This window comes from Glarea lozoyensis (genome assembly GCF_000409485.1).
Source record: "Glarea lozoyensis ATCC 20868 chromosome Unknown GLAREA4, whole genome shotgun sequence".
Classification (NCBI taxonomy): domain Eukaryota; kingdom Fungi; phylum Ascomycota; class Leotiomycetes; order Helotiales; family Helotiaceae; genus Glarea; species Glarea lozoyensis.
Genome location: NW_007360999.1, coordinates 1,207,755 through 1,219,332, shown reverse-complemented (window position 1 = coordinate 1,219,332; position 11,578 = coordinate 1,207,755). Strand labels below are relative to the sequence as shown.

The 11,578-nt window shown below is 45.3% G+C and overlaps 5 protein-coding genes across 5 annotated transcripts; 4 read left to right on the top strand and 1 right to left on the bottom strand.

The window, feature by feature from the left end:
* Nucleotides 1-57: 57 nt before the first annotated feature.
* Nucleotides 58-851, bottom strand: GLAREA_09756 (uncharacterized protein; the record flags this gene model as incomplete). Its single annotated transcript, XM_008086352.1, has 2 exons — nucleotides 58-234; nucleotides 363-851. The coding sequence occupies 2 exons, from the start codon at nucleotides 849-851 to the stop codon at nucleotides 58-60; spliced, it is 666 nt and encodes a 221-aa protein (XP_008084543.1).
* A 2,565-nt stretch (nucleotides 852-3,416) lies between these two features.
* Nucleotides 3,417-4,048, top strand: GLAREA_09755 (uncharacterized protein; the record flags this gene model as incomplete). The annotated part of the gene is made up of 2 exons (XM_008086351.1): nucleotides 3,417-3,881; nucleotides 4,013-4,048. 2 exons carry the CDS (start codon nucleotides 3,417-3,419, stop codon nucleotides 4,046-4,048), a joined length of 501 nt encoding a protein of 166 aa, XP_008084542.1.
* Nucleotides 4,049-6,481: 2,433 nt separating this feature from the next.
* GLAREA_09754 (uncharacterized protein) lies at nucleotides 6,482-6,774 on the top strand (the record flags this gene model as incomplete). The annotated part of the gene is made up of 2 exons (XM_008086350.1): nucleotides 6,482-6,565; nucleotides 6,625-6,774. 2 exons carry the CDS (start codon nucleotides 6,482-6,484, stop codon nucleotides 6,772-6,774), a joined length of 234 nt encoding a protein of 77 aa, XP_008084541.1.
* Nucleotides 6,775-7,135: 361 nt separating this feature from the next.
* GLAREA_09753 (uncharacterized protein) lies at nucleotides 7,136-7,554 on the top strand (the record flags this gene model as incomplete). The annotated part of the gene is made up of 2 exons (XM_008086349.1): nucleotides 7,136-7,251; nucleotides 7,344-7,554. The coding sequence occupies 2 exons, from the start codon at nucleotides 7,136-7,138 to the stop codon at nucleotides 7,552-7,554; spliced, it is 327 nt and encodes a 108-aa protein (XP_008084540.1).
* Nucleotides 7,555-7,956: 402 nt separating this feature from the next.
* Nucleotides 7,957-11,178, top strand: GLAREA_09752 (uncharacterized protein; the record flags this gene model as incomplete). Its single annotated transcript, XM_008086348.1, has 3 exons — nucleotides 7,957-8,929; nucleotides 8,980-9,391; nucleotides 9,438-11,178. 3 exons carry the CDS (start codon nucleotides 7,957-7,959, stop codon nucleotides 11,176-11,178), a joined length of 3,126 nt encoding a protein of 1,041 aa, XP_008084539.1.
* Nucleotides 11,179-11,578: the final 400 nt, after the last annotated feature.

Below are 11,578 nucleotides of genomic sequence, written 5' to 3'. Positions count from 1 at the left end.
CAAAAATCTCCATTTTCCTGCTCAACAACTGCCTAGCGGCCACCCTGAAATCCCGACTCATAGCCCTGTAAAAAAACGAGGGAAATACCAGCCAGACCACGACCATTTCTCATCCCAGTACCGAGCCACGATTCCTCGACAAACTCGTAATGTGGCGCTTAGATCGTCAGAGAAAGCTGTTGAAGATGGGCAGGGAGCTGCGAGATCTCCGTAGCATTCTGTGCGAATGTGGCCCTATTCAAAAATTAGCCTCGAACTTATCAATTAGAAGAAGAAGAAAATCTGAAGGCGGTAGTGATTCTTACTATGAGAATATGTCAGTATCGGTACAGAAATGTAGTGGACGAGGGAATCAATCATACCAGCTCAATCAAAGTTTCTTCATCCAAGCCAGCAAGGCCGAACTCAGTGCCATCTGCAAGTCCCAAGATGTCCGGGCTCTGACACTCCTTCTTAGATTCGTCACTCGTGGTGGGCGCGTCGAGGGAATCTCTCTTCTTGTTATCGAAACGATAATCGCCGGACAAGAAATCTCGTTTGCCCGCAAGCGCCTTGAAGCAATGATTGGTTGTGTGATCGACGGCGACAGCGCCCTGAAGTGTTTTGCACGACCTGGCTCTATATGTTCCAAGCACAAGATACCAATCTGTCGGAATACCTAGATAGCTGACGCTATAGGCTCCCGCATAGGAACTTGTCACGCTACAGCATGTATTCGGATTCAAGCCGCCGCATTTGAGGTAGGTACCGCCGTGACAGGTATCTGAGTCGACCCAGAAATATACGTCAACTGCAGAGACCGTAGCGATGTTTGCTGCCACTGCTCCAAAAATGATCTGGGAGAACTTCATGATGGAGGTTGATTGGATAAAGATCTTGAGAAGTGTCGATTTAGCAATGAAATAGAACTCAGAATGATGAGATGAAGAGACCAAAATTCATGGGCGGAGTTGAGAGATCTTCTTATAGATGTCTATACTCTAACTATGGGTCTCTACTCTGGATACCTTAGGCCTTGAATTGAAGCTTTTCATCGTAGGTGCTTATACTTCAACCTCGTGGGCGCCAAGTGTTAAGGATGGACAGTAACGAACTGGTAGTTGAGCATCGATATACCTATCAAGGTATCAATTTCGAAAACTGCCAGACCTACGAAAGTGGAAAGTGGCACAACATCTTGGCAAGGCGCGTCGAGCACAGGGCGTACCAAGTGACCGAGAACAACAATCACATTTTTCGCGGCCAAGAAGTTGACCACGAACGTAATGTGCTCATGAAGATCAGAAATGGAATAATGCGAACAAACCGCCGTGGATTAGAACCGCCGAGGGCAGGAATCGTAATTTTGCTGCCAAGAGCTTCACCGTGAAGGTGATCTGCTCATGAAGATCACAAAGAATGGATACTCGTAAAGCCGTAAACGAGAAAGACGACATGAGTTCCCGACGAGCCGGCTAACTAATGTTAACTCCCCTATGGAAATGCCGCATTTTCCTTGACGATATATCAGTGCGGCGGTAGCAAATGACTAAGTACCTTGCTTCTTCCAATCTACTACTCAATTGGGACTAAACGCTTTATAATTGTATACGCTGAGATACGCTCTCACTAATGTGTCTTTCAAGGTTACAGTCATATTCGGCTCGAGCCGCTGTCAAGTCTGTGGGGTTTGTGCCTCTAGAGAAGGCGTCCTCGGGAGATCTCCAAGTGCCGCATTTCTATAGCGGAATTGATATTATTGTCTCCTATGTTCTCGAGCAAGCAATGCCACTCTGCAGTTTTGGGTTTGTAGCCACCGATAAACTCTTCAGTCACTCGGTGAAGTTGTGTCACAAGATATTGTCGGTATACTAGATATCACGTTGCTCGGTAATAAGCTATTGTAGTATTGTAGTATGGTGATAATTAAGGTAAGTAGATGGGAAGGAAGCTCCCATTCAGTATCTGTAGTAGCATCACAGTTGAGTGATACTAGCTATATTGGGAATTGCCTATATGGATTTAAACTAACAATTATCGAGGCCAATACAATTCGTGATAGGCGCAAATAAGCGAGTGTTGAGAACACCAAAATTATATACGATTATAACAACTCGCCAAAGCAGTCAAACTCTTAGCGATTTCTTAGATTCTCAGATTATTTTTGCTGCCATGTAAAGGTACTGAACAAATATCACCGTCGTGGAAGAAGCATAGCGAAAAAGGGTTGGAAAATAGTCGAACCTCGGTATCATTTCAGCACCAATAGATATGAGTATATTGAGTGAGTATGTATTGTGCAGAGTGACTGTAGATCTCGCCCAGTGCCAAGGAGACACCACGAGCGGTCTGAAATTGAGATACCTTGCTGATTATGATTCGTTAGATAGCGGAGTGCTTATAACGGGCTTTGCGTACACAAGCTAGAACACTCGTACTACTCTAACTACATTTAGCGCCAAGTTGAGGGGTTATTATCCATTTCAAACTCAGCACGAGATCTACTGCCGAAAATGAGACAAATACGACAAATACGAGTAACTCCGAGAGCCAATATCAGCCGTTGACTCCTATAAAAAATATACAATACGCATCACCACAACAATCATGCATGGACGTCAGAATGGCCATAGACCCCATATACTCGAGTTATAATATACGAGTTACTTAATCAAAATGTATGATACGGTTTATATTACCATAGAAGAGAAGAAGTGTTGGTCAATAGGGTAGGTCATTCTGAAGTTGAGATTAAGTCGGTATTTGGAAAGTCAGACATATATCAAGAGTCTGACAAACTCCGTTTGCAATAACTCGCCCTCGATTATACATTGGAGACGACGATCAGCATGCTAAATTGCAAGTACAGGAGGTAGGGAAGTGATTTCGAGGCCGAGTGACCAAACCAACTACTACGAGAACTCTAGAAGCTCATAACACGTACTCGTAATTATTGACCTTGGTCGATAATTCATACAGGGTAGTCCCCTCACATTAACAGCAGCTCTTATGGGGTTCTGCTCATCACCCTGACCCAAGTTCCGGCGCCGTTGATGAGCAGTCGGATAGACCCGCTTGGCCTTCAGCGTAGAGCTGCTAAGACTGCGCATTATCACCCTGTACTCGCAGAAATCCAGCCATCTTATCGAAAAGCTAAAAAGAGTCGAGCCGAGCAGTAATTTTGCGAGGCATAAATCTGAAAATCAAAGGAAATGATGCCGAGGATCTGAGAAGTAAGGATGGTAGCCCTCTCTTGAGCGACAGCACCAACACTTAATGCCGCTAGGTATTGTGCGTTGATCATCTTTCTATAAGAAGGTCTGGCTCGCACCAAACATCCATGACTCTTCATCCTCAGTAAACCCAACTGTCTTCTACTTTTGTTTGATATTTTCCCCTGAATTGTCAACCTCTCAGACTGTTTATTCACTTTCATCATGAAGTTCTCTCAAGTCATCTTCGGCGTAGCCGCTGCAGCATCCGCCGTCTCCGCAATCGATATTTGGATGTACTTGGAAGACAAAGCTTGTGAAAACCATTACGTTGCCATGGTCTGTACGGGTGTTAACCCCGGCGCCTGTTGTTACTATGATGGCGCTGGTGCCAACAGCGTCGGGTTCAGAGCGATCCCCAAAGGATGGAGGCTCGATCTTACAGGTTACTCGACCAAAGAGTGCAAAGGTCTCCTACATTCCGTCGGCATGGTTGGTCCAACAGACTGGTGTTTCAAGGACGACACAGGGAAGAATAAGAATTATCGCTCAGGCAATTACTATTTCTCTTCTTCTCCCAAAAAGCGGTCGGAGGCGGAGAGTTCTTGTGTAAGGGCAGACACCATGGTTCTTCCCGATGGAACAAAGCTTGATGTTTCGAGCTTGGACGAGGTAGCCGCTCTAGAACTGGTATGTTAAATCTTTTGCGCTGGCAGTTTCTGTTGTACTTGTACTAACACTCTTATAGTAAGCAAGACCAACATTCCGAGATATTCTATCCATTCCACTATTTACTAAGTTCTAACCTATTGTGTTTATAGGAATGCAAACATCGCAAACGTTACAGTCCTCGCTGATGTCCCGGCTCAATACCTTAGTCTTGAGATCAAGTGAGCATCATGTTGCGACAGTATGATGAGCTGGGTGACGCTTGGAGTGCTTATGCAGAGAAATGGTGGTAGGACGGAGTGCAAGGTTTGGTTGGCATTGGCTTGACTTGATTTATGATTCTCTGATGGTCAGGTTTCGACCTGCCATAACCTTATACAAAGTGGTCAGAGTTTTTGGGGAGTAGCATATTGGTGGAAAAGTCCAGGGGAGAGGGTTGGGTTGGAAAGGTCCTGATAGGCTTCTTGTTGTGTGCTGACAATTGTATTCACTTCTCTACACCCTTTTATACACAAACAAACTTTCACAACACAATTTTGATAAAATATCTGGTACTTTTGATCTGTGAAACTATGATAAGACTGCAACAACTGTGTACCAGCGCGTCATGTCTATGACAAGTTTACAAATACTATATGATTAACCTATCTTACTATCTGAGAAAGTACTTCTGTGTTATTTTGTGACATATATAAAGATTAGACTTATATCTAAAGACCGGTTCTCAATACATGAATAGTATTAAAAGCGAAGCGATGCACCTAATCGAATTGCAGAGTCTGAGATTTTGAGGAATCGAAGATGAACTATTCACACAAAAGGATATAATAATGCAGTAACTCTATCACTATGCTGTGCTTCCCGAGTCCTGAACACCAAGGTAGAATTTACTTTTCGTTGTATTGTTTCACCGAGTTCGCCGATCTCGGTTTTCGACCGAAACTTCGAATCGAGTCTCCATCGTCTGCGTAACGCTATTTTCGATATTATTAGATTGCTCCTATGCTACTCGTGGGCTTTTGAACGGTGCTTCCGTGTTAAAAGTACCCACGCCGACCATTGTGGCCTGACAGTCCTGTCGCACAGCCCGGCAAGGCAAGGTCAATGATCGTCCCCACTCGAGGTACTTGCAAATGGGTTTACGAGGCACGCGGTGGACAGAAAAGTCCGGATTTTACAAACTCGCTGCGATTGAGATGCCTTAACAACGGTAGGACCTATAGGCTCCAAATTAATTTCCACGATACTAGTGTGCTCCCAGACTATTCTGGTTCTTTTTACTTATTTTTGTGATTTTTTTGTGGTTGAGTTATACCACAAATTACGGATTTGAAAAATCCGGACTTTTCTGTACACCGCGTGCCAGGTAGATTTAAGCATAAGTTCCCCACAGACCAGCTCTACAAAATCTGCAGTTAAGCCCTTGTCGTGATATTGTCACGGAGCTAGGCGAGCTATTAGCGCCACCGAGGGGATGTTCAAGGCTTCAAGCGCAGGGCGTTTGTAACAACTGTAAATCTTACCGACCCAACGAAACAAAAGAGAAATGACAACAAGTATCGTCACTACTAGAGCATGGCTTCAATTTCTTGGCTAAGGTAGCTTCGTCGTGACATACCTAGTCACTGAGCTAGACGAGCTGTTAGCGCCACCGAGGAATGTTCAAGCGTAAAGTAATTGTAATAACTATAAATCTCCATTTTTCGATTCTGTCTAGACGCCAATCTTACCGACCTAACGAAACAAAAAAGAAATGATAACAAGCATCATTACTACTGTGGCAAGACTTTAGTTACTTGGCTGAGCTAGCTTCCCTGACTCTGTACAAGCAAAAGTGGGTTTGTTAAGTGAAAGCCAATGTTTGACTAATGTACATCCGGTCCAGTATATCACAGGCTGTACTCGGTGAAGTTAAATGTGTATTCTCTTCGCTTTACTTAATCAACGTCAAGGTTAATTTGATCCATAATCAGGGGTATTTGACTAATACAACTATATAGTCTCTATAGGCATTAAGTGCTAAGAGTAGTAGAAAACCGTCTCGAAGAGAGGCGTTCTAAGTAGGAATAGTAATATAGATCTACACTTAAGGTATCTTCGCTAGTTAAACAACGACCCAAGCCTCAACAAAGGTGTGCCCTATAACACTACCTAGTACCTTGGCAGAAGCGGAGAGAACACACATTTGACTTCACCGAGTACAGACACTCATCGGAAATTTCCCTTTCTATTCATCGTCTCTTCGTGTCATCACCAGAAGGAAATGATTCCCACAGTTCCATCCTACAATTGTATTACCATTGGCTGGCTCGTGGCTACTAGGTTAAGTAATGTTAGCATTGTTGGCTTTATCGCCAGCCAAGCCAATGCGAAGCCTTTCTTTCACGATTATCAGTTTTTATCCTCAAAAAGGAATGAGGGGTTTGCAAACCTTGGCTGGTATTAATCCAAAGGTTTAAAACTTAAAACAGCCAACTCTTCTTCACAAACCATTGTGAATACACCAGAAATCTTCGGTTTCACTGTTTCAAACTCACCCAGCCACCTCTTCTCAACACAGCATCCCAAAAGACACCACTATCGTCCTTCTCAATCACATCCGCCACTCTCGCCTACCAAACATGAAGTTCCTCGGTCTCGCATTTTCTATGATGCTTGCCCTCGCGGCAGCTGCTCCTCCCAGCAGTCCCAATGAAGCAAACTCGGTAAGACAGAAATGCAATGACCATGAAATATAGATTTGCTTACTCACATTCTGGCGCAGGTAATCGAGGAGAGAGCTTGCTTGAAAGCTAGAAAATACGGCTGCCCTTGCGGCACTAATGTGCCTGGCACCAAATGCTGCAATACCAGCGGCATTTCGGGTGGGTGCGATTGCACCCAGGGAAATAACCAGGGCTGGTGCTGGAAGTGATTCCCTGAGATGTAGATTCTGATCTAATCTCCATATGTGTACACAAAGATATTATTGGGGGCTTTGGGTGGGAGATGTTAGAGTTCAAGTGCTTTGATAATACACATTGCCACACACATATATCTCTTCTCCTCGATCTTGCTGGAAGTATTTCGCGTGATAACTCACTTTTCGGCTTAGATCCACATACCTGTAAATATGTCGCTCGATAAGATTTCCTCAAGAGTGCACCTCGTTGTTCAGACGTCTGTATAAAAGTGTCGGCCATGGATTTACGTGTCCCCATTCTGGTTTTGATATTGTAGGAGAGAGATCAATGAGCAGCTGTAACGGCATCTGATGAACTGGAGAGGTTGTCATGATGGGCTGTGGGTGGTGTACATTTATGGTCCCCCCAGGCGAACCACATTTCAACGCTTCCAACCGCCTCGTGAAGCACATGCATGATGTTGTAGACCTGCGCATGGCAGAGGGTTGGTGAGCTATAGAATGGAAGTAAGAGATACTTGATGGGTGAGAGTAGGAAGATTCCAGATTCCATCCTGGAGCGGCAATGCTGACTAATTAAGGGGGAGAGAACTTTTCAACATAATCCTGGACTCAGCCAACTCCACGGGTAATCAGATTTCGGGCCTCAAAAAGCCATTCCAGACTCGTCTCCCGGCTACCTTCCGAACGATATCCAAAGCCCAATCAGGAACGATAATACCTCTGATATCGAACAATCACGTGATATTACAGTTCCAGGTACGGGGTTCGGAATCCGTTATTTTCACGTGACAACCCGGCTGCAGCCCAACATGCAATGCGGTCCAACCTCTGCACGGAAGCCTGTCGGAGCGTCCTGCCACTGCGTCTCAGTTGTGCGGAAAGAGAAGCAGCACAATCGTGACATTTACCCTATTGGCTTGTTTTCGCGACAACACATCACCGCACTCATGCACAATTTATTTCTGGTGAAATGGGCCGCGACCGTGCAGTCACGATGAATATTTTCCAACCTCGCCGGCGCCTTTCCACTTTCTTCCTTTAATTTTCTTTTTTTGGTTCTCATGTTATTTTTGCGCTGGAGTTTTGCTAGGTTTGTGTTCTTCAGAGAGATTGTTTATCACAAACTAATGTCAAGCGCAGGTTGTTGAGTGAGCGTTTGCTGTTTTCGAGTTTGCTTTGATTTTCGCAGTCATGGAGCCAGATGTCCTTGTGTTCATGCCCAAGAGAGGCGATGTAACACTCAAACTTATTCGAAATGTCCAACAGGAAATCGACTCGCCATCTTCAAGCAGGTCATCATCGTTCTCCTCAGACTCCTCTAGCCGCAGTGGAAGCTCTTCGACAGTCGGCAAGGCTAGCACATCTTTTGAGGACAGAAATGGAGGGGTTGATGGAAATGCGCCGCCGGGCTCAGAGGAGATCGATATCGACGAGAACGAATTTTTCTTCGCGCCCGACCCACCAGTAGGTGACGATAGCCCATTATATCCCCCTCCACCTCGAGCGCGTCGAGGCTCCGATGAGTCGTCGAGACGTGATCGATCAGCCAGTCCGCCTGCCTCATTCTGGGCATCTCTCAAACGTCAACAGAAAGAGCATGGCCTAATCAACCCGATTGAGGATCCGGTTAAGAACCCAGTCAAGGTTTCGGTAAAACGTTCACGGCCAAAAAAGACTATAACAGTCCAGCAAGAAGTACATTGTGTTGTTTCGTCCCGCCACATGATGCTTGCAAGTGAACATTTCGAAAAGCTCTTGAGTAGTGAGACCCGCGAAGGAAGAACACTGAAATCCACTGGTCATGTCACAATTCCAATGACGGTGGATCCGGATACCTTGATCATTCTGCTCCAAATCATTCATGGTAAAACTCGAGAGGTGCCGCGTCAAGTCTCATTAGATCTTCTTCGTAAGCTTGCCATAATGGTGAACGATTTTGGAATGTTAGCGTCAGTCGAGTTCTTTGCCGACACATGGATTGATCATTCGAAGAGGGAAGGGTTGCCGGCTTCTTACACGGAAGATGTTTTGTCATGGCTTTTTGTATCTTTTGTGTTCGGGCGACCTGAGGAGTTCAAGGACATGGCGAATATTAGTCAACGAGAGTGTGACGAGAAATTTGTCGACAATGCACAGGAAATTCATTTACCTGGTGGTATTGTTGGTAAGTTTATATTCGTTCGGGGCACACTGAGATCATACTAACTGCTATAGATGCAATCAAGCAGGGCCGTCAAACCGCGATCAACACAGTGATTTCCGTAATCCATAAACTCATCACCAAATATATGGACGGTACGACGCACTGCGAAGTAGGAATGGATGATAACATGCGATTTGCGTGCGACGCTATGCTTCTCGGTTCTTTGATGAAAGGATCTCATAAAATTGGAATTTGGCCAAAGCCAGAGGCTCCCTTCAACGGCCAGAAATATAATGAACTTGCAAAGGCAATCCGTGGAATCAAAATGCTTGACGTCTGTGGCAAGAGCGCGGGTCGAAAATGGAGTAGCTATGGGGGGTTTGAAGGGAATGCTCATGAGCTTGAGAATTTTATCGACAATGAGCTCAAGGCTGTCGAGGAGAATCTTGGGAGCTTGGATCTGGAATCTTTCAGCAGCGAGAAGTAAGTATCCCAATGAGTGATGGTCGCTAAAGCTAATATATCACAGTGTCGGTACCTGGCAAAATTTCAAAAGCTATATTGTGCCGCAGGCAACACCACCACAATCACCAAAGGTTGAACGTCGTGAGGCTACCCCTAGTCAAGATTCTGTTACTTCCCCGCGAGAAAGAATCATGTCACCGAAACCTGTAGCGCCACAACAAGAGATATCAAGAAGTATACACTCATCGCTACAACAAGAGGTGTTGGGAAGCAGACAGGGATCGCCACAACCAGAGGTTTTAAGGAATACGCATATATCGTCTCAACCAGAGATTCTCAGAAACACTCGCATGTCACCACAGCCAGAGGCTCCGAGACACACCTATGTATCGCCGCAACCAGAAAACCCAAGACACGCACAAGTATCCTCGCAGCCGGAGATCCAAAGAAACTCGCACGTATCGTCACAACCAGAGTCTCCGATACATGCACATGTATCCCAACAACCAGAAAATCCAAGACGGGTACAGGTATCGTCACAACCAGAAGTTCCAAGAAATACCCGTGTGTCACCGCAGCCAGAGATTCAAAGACAGATATATGTATCGCCACAACCAGAAATGCCAAGACACGTACAAATTTTGTCACAATCAGAGTCTCCAAGATACAGTTACGCATCGCCGCAGCCAGAAGGTCTCAGAAGTGTACATGCATCCTCGCAACAAGAAGTTCCAAGAAGCACGCACGCATCACCACAACCAGAGTCTCCAAGGCATACACATGTATCACCGCAAATAGAGAATTCAAGGAACACATACGTGCCGCCCCAGCCAGAAGTCCTAAGAAACACATACGTAGCGCCACAACCCGAAGTCAAAAGGAACACGCACATATTGCCACAGCCAGATATTCGGAGATCTACGAATGTAGAAAGCGAGCTGCCAACCAGACGAGATTCCCAATTAAACCAAAATTCGCAAGGAATCATGGGACGACCTCGGGGATCTAGTGGTGAAGAAGACATCAAACATGTACAACGTGAAGAAATTCGCAAGGCACAAGTATTAAGGGATCGTCCAGCGTCTATGATCGAACAACCCGCTTCTACAGCACCTAAAGAAGGTATACGACACTCTTACATGCATCAAGTCAACAAGCCTCGCCAAGCTGAGGACGACACAGGCAGTCGGACCGAAAGACCAATAGAGCCCGTCAAAAAGGGGTTCTTCGCCGAGGTCAAATCAACAGTCCTTCCAGAAATGGTACAACAGAGTCCGAATGAAGAACGATCAAACCCTCTTGGAAAAACTCCTAGTCCAGCGGCAAGCAAAGAGAAGATCGTCTACCCTTCAATTTTCGAACCTCCTAAAACCGAATTACCCAAAATTCCCTCCAAGACACCCCATCATCAGCTTCCAAAACGCGATCCCAGCCCACCGACGTCGCATTTCGATTACACCATTAGAAAAGCACACATGATAGCGACAGCGAGACCTGAGATTAATAGTCAAGCGAGCAGTGAGACTATCAGGTCAAATCACACGGTCGCATCTACTCACTCGCTCGCGTCTACTCACTCGACCGCATCTAACCACACAGTCACATCCAACGCGCCAAAAACAACCAAAGAGAGTATAACGAACAGCATCAATTTCCGCCAACCGCCGAAAGAAGAACCGCAGGATATGGGCATTGGGGGCGGCGCCACGACGGAGGAGGAGAGCGATATCTGGATCCCGCCGAATACACAGGGGTATAAAGCGCGGAAGAGTAATAAGAAGAGGTTTGCTGTTAATCGGTTCTGAGAAAACGTCTAATCTGAGAGAATTTGGTATGAGAAGCGAGGGGGAATTCGTTTGTGATAATGAGGAATGAAGGGGATATGAATAACGATATATGATGAACGACAAATAACGAACGACGTAACGATTATGAGGAATGAAGAATCAAGAATGAATTTTAGAGAAAAGCCGTAGGGCATGAGGGGTGGAAATTGGGATTGCAAATTGAATGGGTACGGGTATGGAAATATGGGGTTTGGGTTTTTGTTTTTCTTATTGGGGATATGTTGATATGAATGGATTTTTGTGTGGGTGATTGTATGATTGTGGATTCATTTTCTGTTTTGAATGTTGGTTTCTTGAAGAGGGATTTTGGTTATGATATTGTTGTGGGATTTCGTCAGGTTTTACAGTCTACTTTAGT